At 42.0% G+C, this 17,273-nt stretch overlaps 1 protein-coding gene across 1 annotated transcript; it reads right to left on the reverse strand.

Annotated features, from left to right (window-relative positions):
- Positions 1–1,030: 1,030 nt before the first annotated feature.
- On the reverse strand, positions 1,031–13,924 carry MAF (MAF bZIP transcription factor). The gene is made up of 2 exons (XM_038368526.2): positions 11,952–13,924; positions 1,031–1,121 (listed from the first exon to the last, which is right to left on the reverse strand). Exons 1-2 carry the CDS (start codon positions 12,977–12,979, stop codon positions 1,088–1,090), a joined length of 1,062 nt encoding a protein of 353 aa, XP_038224454.1. The 5' UTR covers positions 12,980–13,924; the 3' UTR covers positions 1,031–1,087.
- Between the last annotated feature and the right edge of the window lie 3,349 nt (positions 13,925–17,273).

A 17,273-nucleotide genomic window follows, 5' to 3' on the forward strand; every position in this document is an offset into this window, starting at 1 on the left:
ATAATATGCTCTGCGAGGACCCATAGTAAAACTAGGGGTCTGATTTTCTTCTCGCTTACAACACTATAAATCAATTGTAATTTTACTGATATCAATGAGATTACACCCATCACTAACTCAGGTAAACTGAGAGGAGAATTAGGTCACAAAATGTGTCTCTTATGAAGTTCTCCCTGGCCCAATCCTGCAGCCTATACCCAAGCAAAACTCCTGCAAATGTCAATGGGAGTTTGACTCACGTGAATTCTACAGGATTAACCCCCCTTCTCCACACAGCCAAATTTTAAATAAAAATAAAACTCAGTTGCACTAGCTAATAAAACTAACAGTGTTTTGTTTAATAACATCTCTTAATTGTTTATATAAGTGTTGTAGGCTGTATTCTTGTCTAAAATAAGAGATTTCATAATTAAACTCACACAGGGATCTCTGTAATTGAAAATCCCATTTAAACCGCTTAGTGTTTTTTACAGTTGAGCCTGATAATAAACAGATCTCATGGACCATATGTCTGCCTGAATCTGTGTGTGTGTGTGTGTGTGTGTGTGTGTGTGTGTGTGTGTGTGTGTGTGTGTGTGTGTGTGTAAAAAAGTTTGATCTTCTCATTTTCCTAAATATTGTATATTCTGTAAATGGGATAGACTGAATAGATGTGATTTGGGAAGAGGAAGACAGCATTATGCTTCTCATTCATTTGGAAATTCTGGGCATGTACATAAAATAATACAGATACCTATCATTTTCATCAAGATTTGAGACAGATCTTCTGTAGACTCATACTTAAGCACCATAGCTAGTTTCTGAATGCCAGCATTTGAAGACAAAAAAAGAAGATGTTCGCAAGGAATAAAATATAAATTATGCTACGTAGGAAACATGCTTGCTAAACAAAAGTAGAAAACATTCACATTGCCCAGGTCACTTTTACACACCTGAATATGAGCCCAATCTAACATCCATGGGTTATTAAGTAAGTTCCATATTAACAGTCAAACAAAACAAAACAAAAACTCTTACTCAAGTATGCAAATGAAAATCAAAATGTACCTTTTTTTTTTTTTTTTTTACTTCAGGTAACAGGCATTTTTCACATCACCGATGTAGAAGATTCTCTTGGATACCTAATTTAGTAAATATATTAAAATAAACAAAACATAATTAATAAAGAAATTTAAAACACTGTAAAATATGTCACTTTTACTGATATTGTACAGAGCAGAACTGTTCTGATTGGATGCTAATTTAATTTCAGAAAGCCTTCTGTATTATTTATTAAAGGTAGTCTAGTGCTGATGAACTTAATGGAACACTATTTAAAATGAAACAATTTTTAAATAGCATGCCTGGCCTTTATTCGCATTAATAACACGAGAATCTTAGTGATAGCACAATTATCTTAGTAAAACAAAAATACAATTTTTGTCTTGACAGTGAATATCAAACTACAATAGTTGAAAGCATTTAGCTTCCTATAGTTTTCTTAAATAATTTTTTTGTATTATTATTATTAACTGTGCTAATGTAACTGGCAAAATAATTACCAATTTTTGTACGTAGTCCATTATTTTCCAGACAGCAGTTTAATAACAAAACCAGATCTGTCATTTCTCCCTACGGTTACTCACACTATACAAGTTCAGACTGTCAAAATATATTTAAAATCTAATTTTAAAAGATTCAACACAGTTACAATGAATCTTTGTACAATAAGTGAGATAAACCAGTGAGTCAATCTATGCTCTTTAAATATGGATATTTTGTTATGTTTGTTACATCTAACTTTTTCCATTGGACTATATATACACACTATGTATGCATATATAGAGCAAGTATTCTGCGGGAAGTATAGCTGCAGCTACATCAATGTATTGTCATATCATGACATAAACATAGCAAGAAAAAATTGCATATCTGATTTAAGATTGAAAAAAAAGCAAGACTATCTATGGGTTTATCTGGCATTTTGCAAAATAGCTCTGCAGCTTTAAAAAAAAATCAACTGTACAATTTGTGCCAATTAAATTATTATTCCACAATGTAAAGATCACTTTCAACATCAAACTGAATAGAGTGGTGTATATAAATATTTTCAAGCATGCCACTTAAAACAATGTTTCCTTGTAGTGGGAAATTTTACATTAGATCATGTTTATTCAGAAATGTTTCAATCAGATCATGTAAATGCCCACATATATGTTCATAGCAAAGCATTGTGGCTGATGAAGGCTTTTCAAGACAGCTCCTTTGCCTCCCTAACAATCTTGTTGATCCTGTCTGTTATTTTTGGAGAAAAGGGACAGTGTCCCATTATATGTATTATTTGGCATCCTGCCCAGGATCTCTTAAAGCAGATGACTTGTTTAGACCTTTGGTGTAATTTTCCTCAAGATGACCTCTGCTCTCATGCCAATTGATGAATCCATCCTGTTATTAATGCATTTAATTGGGAGGAATAGGTATTCAATTCTCACACCTGAAGACCATCCAAAAGAGTGTTGTGGTCAGCCTGCTCTATTATCTTTAGTCTTTGATGAGGCTATCCCTTATCTAGAACCACAATAGTTCAATCAATTCAAAGGAGACCTGAAACAGAGTGAACACATCTCTCACAGGCAAAGTGCACAGAATCATTTAACAGGTTTATTTGAAGATCAGGTATTAATAAAAAGAGATTCCAAGAAATGCAGCACTAAAACAACCTGGAGAGGCTAAGCAGATTTATTAATTTAACACGGCTGATAACACTTCTTTTTCTTCTTCTTTTAATTTGACAAAGTTGGTACAGGAGAGTTATCATTTAATAAATTTGCTCCTCTATAATGCGGTGTGTTAAAAAAGGATTTTACAATAAAGGCTGCTGAAAGACTGTGCTCAGTTTAGAGACGGAATGTGGTGTGGCATGAATATACAATTTTAAGCAGATTTAATCTTATATTATTCCTGTCTCCAAAGTGACTCTGCAGTAGGTCTCTTATCAAAAGTGAAGTCTGTTCATCCTATATTGCAAAACAGTGAAATGTATTGCAAACTCTGGCCTGGCCTCTTATGTATTACAGTACTTTCATCAGTGAATTAGGAAGCAGTTGGGGGTGGGGAGGCGGGCAGGGAAAGGAACTGGATCTTTTTTGTTTCAGTGTTACTTACCTTTCATCACCGCCAATGTTTCGTTGCAAGGGCCTCAAATGTTTGAGAAACCTGGGACTCTTTTTAGAGAATACCACAACGTTAGGAGCGGATACCCACACACAAAACCCACTTTTTAAAGTTACTGGAGTTTCCAAGATCTTGGAAAATTTCTACTTTTAAAAATCAGTGCAAGGGAAGGTTCTGGCTCCAGGTAGGTTGATCAGCCTGTGTTAAAATGGAGCATTAAACTCCAGCTCCCAGAGGGACGGGGGGAAAACCAGCTGGATTTGGAAAACTGCTCTTCTCCCAACGGCAAATGAGTCACAAAGCAATGCAGCCCAAACCTCCCCCCACCCTCTTCTCCCCCCAGCCACCAAGGCTCTGATCCCAAACCTAACTGAAAGACTCCCGTTGACTTCACCGGGCTTTGGATTAGGGTTAAGTGAGCCCAGGTTATCGGACCGAAAAGGCAAAAAGGGGCCGACTCCAAAGAAAATCCCAGCACCGCTGGCTGCGGGAACGTACCTCAGGGATGATCAGGCAGCGGAAGGCCGCCGGCATGACACCCCGGCGCTAAGGTTTGGACGGCACAAAAGCAGCGGCCTCCCTCCCCTCCGGCCCGCGGCAGGGCAGCCCCCCGCCTTGCCCCGGGGATAAGGCGGCCAGGCTGGGCCGCCCGAGAGCCCCCCCCCCCCGGGCTGTGGTGGGGGAGGTGGGAGCCGCCTGGCCTGTTTGCTGGCACAAGCCCCTGCCTGGGTGAGCCCCCCCCCGTTCCTGGGGCAGCGCTGAGAGGTACCAGCCCCTGCGCCCCCCTCCCGGGCTAGGCTCATGGTGGCCGTGGGGGTCCCTCTGCCCCCCCTTGGCTCCCCCGCTGGGAAGGGGGGGCTGGCCCCTGCTCATTTGCCTCCTGAGGGAGGGGGGGGGGCACTTCGCGTTAACGCCCCCGGCTGGGCCCCACGAAGTTCTGGGCAAGCCCCCGGCAGAGCGGAGCCGGGTGTCCCCCCCCGGCCTCGAAGCGGCTTTTTACAGGGGCGAACACGTGCCGCGCTCGGCCCGTCCTCGGGCGCTCGGGGAGGGTCGGGGCCAGCGGCCAGCCCCGGGCCCTTGCCCCTGCCCGGGGCCACCTGCCCCAGGGCTGGGCTAGGAGCGGCGGCCGGGGCTTGGCTGGGCCAAGCGATGCGCCGCGGCGGGTCTGTGTTCCTGGGAGGGGTCGGCGCCCTTTGGGCAGCGCATGGGCGGGGGGGGGGGGGCTGACAGACGCCGCCCGTAGTCCCTTGAAATGCCTTGGCCCCGTCCATGGGAAACCCCCCCCCCCCACCCCTCGTCCCCTATTTGAGTTGAGCGGCAGCAGGATCGGGCCCTGAATGGTCACGTTTCTGTCTGGCCCGAGGCCTGACAGTACCCGGGGGGGGGGGGGGGAAATACACAAATGCTCTTTCCTCCCGCCGCCCGGTGTCCCGAGGGACTGACCTCGCCTGATCGGAAACGGAGACCCAGGCCGGAACACATTTACACAGCCGAGCTCTCCCCGCGGGTTCACATTTACATAATAAAGTGGAGGGGAAAGGACCGAAACAGGCGACCTCCACTTATAACCCGCGGGGTCTCAGACGTAGTTTTTTAATCGCCCTGCCCTTCGCTTCAGTACCCCACGTTGCAACCTCAGCGGTACAGGGGACAGTGTTTGGGATTTGCGGGTTCATGTCAACAGGATGCTATTTAACCGGATTCAGATCAGGTATTTCATTTCCAGGAACATTACGAGTCATAACACAACTATTGATACGCATCCACCCGCCGGCTGATGGTTTCACTGAAAACCCAACGTCAGGAACGCCCCATATACTTTGGAAGCAAAGAGTTTATGCGGGAGAAATGAGCGGAGGGGTTATTTGAGTGCTAGAGATTTTCTTGGGGAGGGAGAGTTTATTCTTTTTGTTTGGGGATTTTCATGTCTTTACTTTAAATAATCCCCCCAGCCTGGATTTAAGAAGCCAAAAGGGAACAAACATCTTTGCCATTCTGCAGCTGGCTGGGGTGTGACTGTAGATGCAAATTCTGGCGAACTCAAGCCTGGGAAATGAATGTGTATTGCTGGTCTGCCTGGCACCACCGAGGCTTCAAGGACGCTTGTTTGACACTGAAAACAGAGGCAGGAGGGAGCGGAACAGTTGGCCAGATCACGCATTGAAATAGGGTGTTGAACCCCCTTACGCCTCCATACACAGCCATTAACATTTTGTTTTAAAGGGGGAGAGCTGCAGAGAACATTTTTCGGGACTGTACTTCCTTATAAATTAACAATTGAGAGGCCATCAGTGACACTTCATCCTCTCACCCCGCTGGAAACTTTAGACACTGGTTGATTTGTCTCTTGCTCTATGCCTGTGGAAACAAGACTTCTAGCAAACTTCTGCTCTGTCTTCTATTCCTTCCATGCACGATGTCTGGTGGATATGTATTTAAAAGGAAAACACGTCAAAGTATACAGTACTTAAAATCAAGCGCTCATGCAGGCAGGGCAATCTCCATCCGAAAACTCACTCTGCCAAAGCTACAGGCCTAAAGTATTTTACTGCAGTGTAAGAAATTGCACTGTTTTAGAGTTGACGACCAGAAATGTGGGCACAGCACGCTGGAAACTCATAATTTCGGTGAGTAATCAGCGATAAATTAACAAGCAGCCCTCAAGCCCACTGCCAAATTATAGATTTAGATCAAGGTGATGGTGACTATATTAGGAGTTTAACTGATTAGCTGTAACTATCAACACACCCATCTATCCCAGCGTGTGTTACTTAGAGCTCGCATTGATCGCTTTCATCTTGGAATATTTTGCATTGCCCTGGTCTTGAACTCACAAATCTGAGTGCAGTCACCTCCCAAAGAGTGGTAAGCTTTATTTTTGGTCCTCCTCCACCCCCAATTGGAGTCTACACTAACTATCCTACGGTAACAGATGCTGTGGAGTGTACAGCATTAACATCTATTGATTTGCATCCACTGAGCCTGCTAAATTCATTAGAAAGTGCTAAAACTGTAGTGTATGAATGCTCAACTGTATCTCCGAAAAAATTAGTTAATTTAGACAACCTCCCATAGCTTGTGCTATTTACAACAAGATGTGCACTTAAAATAGATACATGTGGATACAGACAACCTGAGCGTGTAGAAAGATGTGTTAAGCAGGCAAAATATATTACATTTGCCACAGCAACAACTGGAATCTCCATGTTTTAAGGTATCTACTCATAACATGACATTAGTGATTTTAAAGGAGAAAATGTTTGTCTAAAACCTTCACTACTGAAAAAAGTATTTTTGTATGTGGAATTTTTAAATCCAATCATCTGAACAGGTGTCAGAAACAGTGAGTCCATTTAGTTCACATGATGATCTTAGTAATAAATACAGAGGATTTCCTTTCAAAGCTGCACATGCTGAAATGACACCAATGTGGTTCTGGCATCTGAGCAGATAATTCTGATATATGCATCATTTCCTCCCTAAATCCAGGAAGAAGCAGAACTCTGTGTCTGATATTATGTCAGAGAAATTGGTATTAAAAATTATGAATGATTCTTGCTCAAGAACTTCTTACATACTGCAGGGTGCGGGGAATACAGGGAAATGAAGCAGCTGTGCCAAAGTTAGTCCAAAAGAAAAAAAAAGGGGGGGGGGGGACACATCCATTTGTAAACTTAAAATTTGCTGCTACTATTATTAGTGAGGATTTGTTTTTAAAGAAGAGCTTTTATTGTGGGATAAATAAAAAAGGGAAGTAGTAGCCTTTCTAATAAGTAAAGCCACATTTTTACTGTTGCTGAACAAAATGAGCAAACAGCACAGTTGCCATTGCAAAGAGTTGTTAAAGAAAAATACATTCAGGTGGCTAGGAATATTTTCCCCTTTTCAGATGTGATCCTATGTGGGGAGGCAGGAAAAATACTGTAGTACAAACACAAAAATATTTCACTCCACTAAGCCGAGCCCTTGATGTTGGGAATGGGGTTATGCTACATTTTAGAAAAAAGCTTAAGAGTGTGGGGGGTGGAGGGGGAGGGGGTTGTATCACACTCTGAACCATTTTTCAGACTGAGCAAAGGGTTGCCTCTTTTGTGCACATCTTAATGAACATTCTTTGCAATGTAGTTAATAAATGAGAAAGAACCATAGGGCGATGGCAGAAATGGGACACTGTTAACCATGTAGAGAGTAAAAACTAACTCTCTCTTGTGACATATGGGGCCATATCTCCTTACTTAGGCAAAGCTTCCACTGACTTCAGTAAGAGATTTACATGAGTGAGAAATGAGTAAAGGGTACAGACTCCTGCTCCCCATTCAAATCAATGGGAATTTTACCACTGAGTTTAGTGAGAGGCTTAGCAGGATACAGGCCAGAATGCTCCAAGCAAGGGGTGATTAATGAATATAGGTTATTCAGAGCAGATCTGTTCCAATTAGTTCTCAGCAAGCAGTTCTGCTGGAAAGGTATGATCTCCCCTTAATTTCATACAGAACCCCAATAGATGGTTTGTTTTAGTGGTTATTAAAACTGCCCTGTAGTGGGGTTTTTTTTTTCTTTAGTTGCAATCTAACATATTTCAGACAGAGATTCAGATACAGCCTAAGGAAGACAATGCATTTTTAAGTCTGAAGTAAAGACTGATATGTTAGGTTCATGGGCTAGGAAAAAGACCAGCCTTTTCTCTGTATGGACTATTTTTCCCTCTGACAATCTATTTCTTGGAAGGCTTTTCTTAGCTCAGTTCATAAAACCTTTACTTATACTGTGGGTGTACTAAAACCAACCAAGCAAAACCCAGAAAGAGCAATGTTTTATTTGCTCTATCACCTCTTCTTGGACTCAAAATACTGTTGTAAACCTAGTAACTGCTTACACCTTTTCAGGTTACTAAACTCTGAGATCTGTTGTATTAAAAGGGTTAATGTTGTGCCACAAATTGATTGCACATAAGAGGGGCTCTGCATCTGTGCCTGAGAAACTAGCCGCAGTGTATTAGTCTAGAAGATAATTTTCAATGTAAGATGCTTATCAGTTTACTGAAAATATCAATACTTGTGAATTCTTTGGAATAATTCAGTCCCTAAGTGACCACAATGAAAAATGTGGGCACTAATAGAGGTTTAAACATTTAAAGCAGGAGAAAAAGTTGCTATCTTTGTGAGAGCAGATAATTTTCTAATCAGCCAATAGCAGCCAGTTTACCCTCAGATTACATATTAACTAGAATATGAAACTCCAATTAACCAGAATATGGAGCTTGAACCATTACTCAAATTGTGGTGTAACAGAAGGTCAAATGCTAAAGGGCACTCCATTGACTTCATGTACAGGAGGAAGGGTGAATATGGAACAGAATTGGTTAACACCAGGGAACAGTTCCAAAGCTCCATAAAAGTCTCCCATTGAAGGGACCCATTCTGCTGCCACTGAAGTCAGAGATTTATTTATTTGCCATTGACTTTAATGGGAGCTGATTCACTCAGAAATCAATGCTTGAACTCCCCCCTTGATGTGACTGTTGACACAACCTGTTGTGTTTTAAGGGAAACTCGGCCTTCCTGAGCAGAGCATGATTTAGGGTCCGATCCTGCAGTCCTGACCTGAAATCAATGAGAACTCTGCCTGGATAGAGTGCAGGACCCAAACCTGAGCAGTTTCTCTGAGAAACAGAACAGAATTCTGGTGCAGTTTGCTGTGATGTTTTAATTCTACTCTCTCCATATATTGGGGGTTATTTTATAATTTAGAAGAAATGTATAAATAGTGTTGGTTTTATGAGCCTGAGATAAAGCTGAATTCTTGAAGCTGTAACATTCTTCGAGCGGCCTAAGTTTTTCAAATGAACTACAAAGTTAATCCTATTCAAATACTGAAGAAAACACTATGAAAACCTCTCTACTTATTCTGGGGAACTGCTAGGGAAAGTAACTGTAAAATAACTGGGTCAATAGTTTTAGGAGATGTTCAAAGCTGAAAATGTCCTTTGGCATGCAGAATTATAGTAAACAGTACACCTTTGGACCTTAACATTTTTTAGCAAATTAACCTTTTTTGAGTGTTTGTTTAGGACAAATAACTTGAAAGTCCTTTGATTTTTTTATTTTTTCCTCCAAAATTCACTGTTAACCTTTTAAGGCCTGTGGCTGACAAGAAAACCATGATGTGGGAAAGGGAGGGGAGGGAGGTTAGAATGGGGTATGCCAAATGTCAAAAACTCTTTATCTCTAACATTAGATATGTGCCAAGAAAAACCTGATGCAGTGTCATCTCATACTACATACAAACTGTTCTGCTTGGATCAGATGATAAGAGGATGTTAAGTCTTCCCTTTCACTTTACTCCATTATAAAACAATCAAAATATAGGACCATATTGTGTCATCAGGTTTTTCAGCAGAACTTCCCTTTGAGATCAATGGCTTGAAATTGATGGCACGATATGACTCATAGGAACTAAGGCCCTCTAAGTCATTACAAAACCTGAAAGATCACGTTTTTCACCTGCCTGACAGATAACTAATTTCTCGTGGGTGACTATTTTCCACTTTACATATAACTGGCTGCTAACTTCTCCTCTCCTTTATATCAGTGGGTTCAACTCTTGTATCAGCATCACTTCCTTACAATGTATTAGGCTTAGATACTGCTTTCATAGTTGTTTAACTTTTTAAACTACACACTAAAAAACTGAGTACAGAATCAAAAAAATGCAGTTTATTATTGTAGATTATTCTCTCTTTTGATATAACCATAAAGTTGAAAATGAAAGAAAAGCACATAAGAACATCACACATGGTTAGTAACTCAAGATATAAAACAATTTTGCACAGCAAAATATGTAAAAGGAAAAGTAACTGACAAGATTTTTTTATATTTATTGTGGTAAGATTTACTTTCCATTTTTTTTTAAAAAGACAGGATATCAGTCCCTGAAAATAAAATTTACTGGTTATTGCCTTTAAAACTGTGGAATTTTTGAAGTTACAGAAAATCCAGTTCTGCACCACAATACAACTGTAAAAAAATCTGCATCATCTTAAAACTGTGCAGTAATGCCATCTTTATAACTGCATAAACTGTATTAGCGTTCTAAACAGGTTTGTCTTTTTTATATATGCTTGCAGGTTATATCTTAGTGCAATTCAGTCCCAAATACTTCAATTTTGAAAAAAAAATACATTTTGAATGTAAAATACCCCTATAGATATAAACAGGGGTGCCTCCCCCTTTTAATACTTTGGTTTTCAAATACAGTTAGTGGTATAGCAAGGACTACATATACCCAACTTATATTTAAGTTGCAAGCACATGCTGCATAAGCTACTCTTAAAAAACAGTCCCATTGCAAATTCTACCCCCCTTTACATCACAACAGTAAACAATTTAGTGCATCAATCTTCTTGTTTTTAAATCTACATCTAAACAGACCTAACTCTTTCAAATTTATCTATAACATTCCTTTATCTGTAGCATACATTTTAACTGGGCTTACAGATCATAAAAACTAGAATTAAATTATATACTAGGAACCCAGAGCATTCACATTTGACAATGACCAGATGCAAAAGAAAAAAGGAAATAAACATGGGGCAGATCACATAAAAATAAATTTTAGACTGCTTTAGGCAACAGCATGGTTTTAAAGTCCCCAAACTGGGAAGCGATTTAAAAAAAAAAAACAACACACATCTTCCAAAGTGTTCTCTCTCTCTCTCTCTCTCTCTCTTTTTTTTTTTTTTTTTTTGGCCACATTAGGTTATCAGAATCCATTCTGGCATTTTTTAAAACAGGGAATGCTTCAGTGCATTTAAAAGGAAGTCTGAAGTTTTGAGTAACTCAAAGCAGTTTTAGAGCAGACACAAACTTTAATGGGGAGGAAGAGGAGGAGGAAGATCAAAGGTTGCACTTTTTTGCTTTCAACTCAAAAAAGTGATGAGGCAATAAAACAAAAGGATGAATGCCATGCCATAATAGTCTCCAAAAGTCCATTTCCAAGCAAAAGAAAAAAAAAATAATTATACCCTACATGTCCAGCATGCAGGGTGTTTTATTAATAAATGTCTCTTTTTCATAGTCCATTGTTCCTAAGACAAAATAGCAAGCATAATGCATGAGATGAATATGGGATCTAATGGCAGACTAAAAGTCTCATGTTTGGCAGATTAAGGCCAAAACTCACATGAACACACTGAAGGCTGATGCAGGCTTGATTTTGGCAGGTTGATCTAGGTACATCTCTAGTTTAACACAACGCTAAAAACTGATGGAACTCAGCAAGCTGGAGTCTAAAAAATTCACATAGTTTTTGTATTTTTTGTATGTTTTGGGTTTTTTGCTTGTTTTTTGTTTTTTTGCAAAGCTCAAATCTCATATGAAGAATTCAGGATGGCAAAAAAAAAAACAACCTTTGACTTTTTTGGACACAGCAAGGTCAAAAGAAAAAAAAACTCATGAACTTAAAATATAATGTGGATGGCAGGTTTCAAAGAAGAACAAACTTCATATGAAGAACTGAGTTGGTGGCAAGTTGGATCTTATAATGTTTAAAAAAAAATTGCAAGCCCCCACAAAAATAAAACAGAAAAGAAACTCATGTAGAACTTTAAGTTGGCCAACCATGAGTCAGCCCCACCATAAAAAACAACTTTTTTGTTGTTGTTTTTTTTTGCTTGTTTTTAACTGTTTCGAGTTTAAAAAAAAATATAAGGTGGCAAGCTTGGTTGTTGATCTAGCAAGCCCCCAACAACAACTCACATGGAGAACTTTATTTAAGGTGGCAAGGCTGTGGGAACTCACATGAAAAACTCTGGAGAGGAAGGGTTGTCGCTGCTGGATCCGTTTTCTCTGAAGCCATTGCTGACCAGCTTCTCATATTTTTCCTTGTAGGCGTCCCTCTCCCGGACCAGCCTGGAGATCTCTTGCTTTAGGTGCTCTACTTGCTGCAGCAGCTGGTTCTTCTCTGACTCCAGGACGTGCCTTTGCTGGACCCTCTTGAAGCGACAGGACTGGGCATAGCCTCTGTTTTTGAGGGTCCTCCTCTTCTGTTTCAGCCGGATCACCTCTTCCTTGCTCACCCCCCGGAGCTGCCTGTTCAGCTCCCTCACCGACATGGTCACCAGCTGCTCATCCGAGAAGCGGTCGTCGAAATGCAGGCTGCTGCTGTGGTGCGGGTGGTGCAGACCCCCTCCACCACCTCCTCCCCCGGTGCTGCTGCTGCTGCTGCTACTGCTGCTGGACTGCACGCTGCCCGGCTGCTGGTGGTGGTGGTGCCCCGCCGGGTGGTGGTGGTGGTGGTAGTGGGGTGCCCCGTTCTGAGCCGCGGCCGCAGCGATCACCGCGGAGACCACGGCGGCGGCAGAGCCCATCTCTTCCCCGGGCATGGAGCCCCCCGTGCCGGCCGCCGCGGCGGCCAGCTGCTGCCCTCTCGCATAGCCATCGAAGCTGCTCTGGAGCTGGTGGTGGCTGCTGTTGATCAGCGCTTCCACCGCGTCTTCGGGGCTGAATCCCAACGCCTCTGGGTTGAGCTGCTGCGGGTAGCCGGTCATCCAGTAATAATCTTCCAGGTGGGTCTTCTGGTCCGTGCCAGAGCCCGGGCTGGGCGCCGAGAAGCTCGGGGAAGGGGGCACCGAGCTGCAGGGCGTGCTCATCGGGGTGGAAGAGAGCGATCCCCCAGCGATCAAGCGGCCGCACTGGCTGATAATGCGATCGGTCTCCACCGGCTCCTTTTTCACTTCAAACTTCATCAGATCGAAGTCATTAACATATTCCATGGCCAGGGGACTGGTGGGCAGGTCGGAGTTGCTCATTGCCAGTTCTGATGCCATCCTTTTGCTGCTGACAGTCCTCCAGAAAGGGTGCGCACCAGGAGCGAGGGGACTGCTCTGAGTTGCAACCGGGTGAGCCAGCTTGATTATTTGCAATATATATTTTCCTTCTCTCTCTCTCTCCACCAGCCCCTTGCAACCTTCGCTCCAATTTGCACCGACTGTTTCTCTCTCTCTCTCTTTTTATTATCCTTTGCAGAGCCTACAGTATTGATGATGCATCAGAGCGGGTTGCTCTTTCTATTCGCCTTTTGCGTAAAGGTTGTTTCTCGCTCTCTTTTTTGCAGCTTTGCAAACTGCAGCTGGAGTTGTTAGTTGTTGTTGCTGCAAAGGTGGCTTTATGATTATTTTTTAACACTTCATGATGTCTTTCCTCTGGTCTTTTTCATGCAAAGTGCAAACCGAGAAGAGGTTCATCGGGGAAGGGGAGGAGAGGAAAAAGACTGAAGGATAAATTTAAAAAAAAAAAATTAAGTCAGCGCGATAACCAAAATATTTTTCTTTACAAAAAAAAAAGAAAGAAAAAACGGAACCCCAAAGCTACAGCAAGAAGATGAAAAACATTTTAAAGGTCTCATCCAGCAGTAGAGTTTAAAAGCATTGCTGAGTTTTATAGCAGTCCTGACGTCAGCTTTCAAATGGGAAATGGACTCCAAGTCCGGACCAATGGGCTGCTTCAATCTCAGCTCTCATTAGCATAATAGTATAGAAACAAGGAAACTTTTCGAAGCTGTCAATCAGGGGCCAATCAGCTGACTGTCAGCTGGGTCTAAATTTTTAACTCTTTCTTGGCCATATCCTTGTACTCGGTTTCACATGGGCTTAATGTTTATTACCTGAGTTGAGAGAGAAAATATTTGGGAATTCAGTGCTTTTTTCTTTTCCTTTTTTTCCCTTGTTTTTAATAGGTAAGCATAAACGTAGCTTGCTTAAAACCCTTGCTGTTTTCTCTTTCTCTGCATGCCATGCTTAAGCCTTTATATGTAAAAAGAAAAGGAGTACTTGTGGCACCTTAGAGACTAACAAATGTATTAGTCTCTAAGGTGCCACAACTCCTCCTTTTCTTTTTGCGAATACAGACTAACACGGCTGCTACTCTGAAACCTGCCTTTATATGTGACAGCTTTGGTAGGTAACTTGTTTCTTAGAGTGCACGTTTTTTTAAAAAAAAATAAAATAAAACTGATCCTACCTAAACCATCCTTGGGCTGAAGGGGTATTGAGGCCTCTCTCTTGCTGCGGGGCAGAGCCTATAGAGAAGCACAGGGACTGTCGCTAAAAGGCGGGGACGGGTGGGGAGGAGAGTCTGGAAATGGGGATCAGAGTAGCAGCCGTGTTAGTCTGTATTCGCAAAAAGAAAAGGAGGACTTGTGGCACCTTAGAGACTAACAAATTTATTAGAGCATAAGCTTTCGTGAGCTACAGCTCACTTCATCGGATGCAATGGGAAATGGGGAGAGAAGGTAAGTGTAAAGTTAGGGATGTGCTGTCTTCGGGGGGCCAGACACCTTTGGAGATCCTGGCCTAAAGAGCCTGACACTGGGTCCACCATAGAGAAGCCTTCTTTCAGTGCGTGTTGCTGAAGGAAGCAAATGAAACTCTCGTTGCCCCCTCCCCGGCCGGGCGGCTAAAGCAGCAGCCGCAGCACAAAGGCTGGGAAGAGTTAACTCAGCGGAGGCGCTCAGCAAAGCCGAGATCCCTCCCGCAGACTTCGGCCACGGGGCGGCCCCTTTGCCTCCTCTCTCGTGCACGCGCAAAGTATAATCTGATCCCCGCCTAGCCGGGGTGCGGGCCACTTGCACGCTCCCGGGAAAGCGAATAACTTTGTACTTGATCGTGACATTCAGCCCTGCCTCCCCCCCCCCCCCCAGCCCCTTCGAGCCTACACCATCATGGGGGTTACACGTTCAGCAAAGCGGCTTGCCACCCACCCACAGGGGCTCCCCCTGTTCCCACCTCAGCGCTAATAACGACCCCCGGACCGATTGCTGTTTGACCTTGTGCAAACAAATCCAACTAAACTCCGGTGGCTGCTCACCGTCTAAAGAGAGGCAAGTTTGGGAGGAGAGATGTGGATTGGAGACGCTAGGAAAGATCTCTCTCTCTCTATGAGCGCAGCTATTGTATGCAGAACCCCGGCAGCGCCCCTTTAGACGGTGGATCTGGTTAATTACTTTAATACATGTAGAGCTAATTATATTTATTTTATTTTATTTCTGGTCGCAAAAACTGAAAGCAAAATGGGAAGAAAGAGTGAAAACTGCGGTGGATGTGCTTGGTTTAAACCTCGACAGCGCCACCTTTCGGCAAAGGTCGGTTTAATCTTGATCCATGCCCAGTTTTGTTGTTCAACCAGTTTCCTTGTCGTGTCAGTGCAGAAAAGTTTGTGTAGCTCGTTAACTCTGCCATTAACTCTTACAGCGGTGGAATTCTCGTGCCTGCCAATCAGGCTGTTCACTAGGCTACTGCAGTAAAGGCAATCAAGTCACCCCATCTAAAGAGCTGGCTTTCACTGTACTTCTCAGTTTAACAAAGGGGGAAAGGGACAAGGGGCTATGCTGGTAATGTTTCTGCACAGGGCCCTTTTGTGGTATCGTGAAGTAAGACCCCAAAAAAAAAAAATCTTTAAAATTGCCAGCCTTGATTTTCAACGGACTTTATGGCAATACCAATAGAATTAAAGTTACTTGTAATTCAGTAATAAATGAGCTGTAGCTCACGAAAGCTTATGCTCAAATAAATTTGTTAAGTCTCTAAGGTGCCACAAAAAGAAAAGCAGTACTTGTGGCACCTTAGAGACTAACAAATTTATTAGAGCATAAGCTTTCGTGAGCTACAGCTCACTTCATCGGATGCATCCGATGAAGTGAGCTGTAGCTCACGAAAGCTTATGCTCTAATAAATTTGTTAGTCCGATGAAGTGAGCTGTGGCTCACGAAAGCTTATGCTCTAATAAATTTGTTAGTCTCTAAGGTGCCACAAGTACTGCTTTTCTTTTTGCGAATACAGACTAACATGGCTACTACTCTGAAACCTGTCATAAAGGTGCCACAAGTACTCCTTTTCTTTTTGCGAATACAGACTAACACAGGCTGCTACTCTGAAACCAGTAATAAATGAGTTGTCTGTAGTAAGTAAGATTAAGAGCAGTGCTATAAAGTTGTTTATCTGAGAAGCAAGTCAGAAACCTGACTTCTGACACTTAGTCATATATTAAACCAGCTTATTGAACATTGCACTTCAGAACCTCTCTTCTTTCCTTGGCCTTCCCACTCTCCTGCCTCTCATTCTTTGCTATTTATAACAATTCCAAGAATATTACTCCATATTTTTTTTCACCAGTTGTGGAAATCATCATTTTCAAAAGCCAAAGACTCTCCGCCTGGGAAGTAGGACATGGGTAGTAGGCTTACAGCAGATAACATCTCATGATTATGCCATTATGATTATCAGCTCCAGCATTAGCATTTGAAAGTCATATAGTTTACATTGCCACTGACACTTAAAAGCAGTTTAGCATACCATAGATCTGTAAAGATAACTCAGTCTAGAAACATTTTCTGTAACTATTTTGACAACAGAACAATAACTATGGACATCTGTTCGGCACAGCTTATCAATTGTTATTTGTGGCAAAGTTAATACAACTTAACTACTCAGGCTTGCTTTCCTGCTTTTGACATTGTTGTACTCAACAAAAGTCACTGGCTGCTAGCATAAATCTGCAAAGGATAATCCAATTCCCTGTGTCTGGTTTTCTTCTTGAGCAAGATGATTGTGGTACAGTATATCACTTCACATTCTCACCTATTAGACAAAATATGTGTTAATATTTTTAAATGAAAAATGTTACTGCTTTTCAGAATTTACAATTGTAGTATTTCACTGGCCCTTTTATAGATGCCTGAGGAAATACATTGTCAGACCTATGAAATAGTTTGGACATGAGGATTTAATGTGCTACATTTGCAAACTAGGAATTTTACTGAGTACACTCTAAACTATAGACAGAGTATGAAATGGTATTTGTTAATGGGCGCTGTTTCTGAATTGATATGAATGTAAGCATGTGCTGTAAATTAATCTGGAGCCCTGACCTGCTAGAACATCAAGCAAAATTATTGGTTGTACAATATTGTCCTTGTTTAACTATTACATACGACTGCCACGCCAAAATGTCTATTGTTCAGCACGCTAGAGAAAAAAGATTAGTAATTTTTGATAACCTTCAAAAGCAACACCCCCCTCCCAATACCCTATAATTCTCATTTTTATAGTATTTTTCTTTATTATT

The sequence above is a fragment of the Dermochelys coriacea genome, chromosome 12, assembly GCF_009764565.3.
Source record: "Dermochelys coriacea isolate rDerCor1 chromosome 12, rDerCor1.pri.v4, whole genome shotgun sequence".
NCBI lineage: Eukaryota > Metazoa > Chordata > Testudines > Dermochelyidae > Dermochelys > Dermochelys coriacea.

Bases quoted from the DNA above. Each gene is read 5' to 3' on its own strand.
- MAF (XM_038368526.2), bottom strand. From the start codon at position 12,979: ATGGCATCAGAACTGGCAATGAGCAACTCCGACCTGCCCACCAGTCCC. The intron at 1,122-11,951 runs GTGAGTTCCCAC...TTACTAAATTAG, and splicing joins TCCTCTCCAGAGTTTTTCAT to GTATCCAAGAGAATCTTCTA.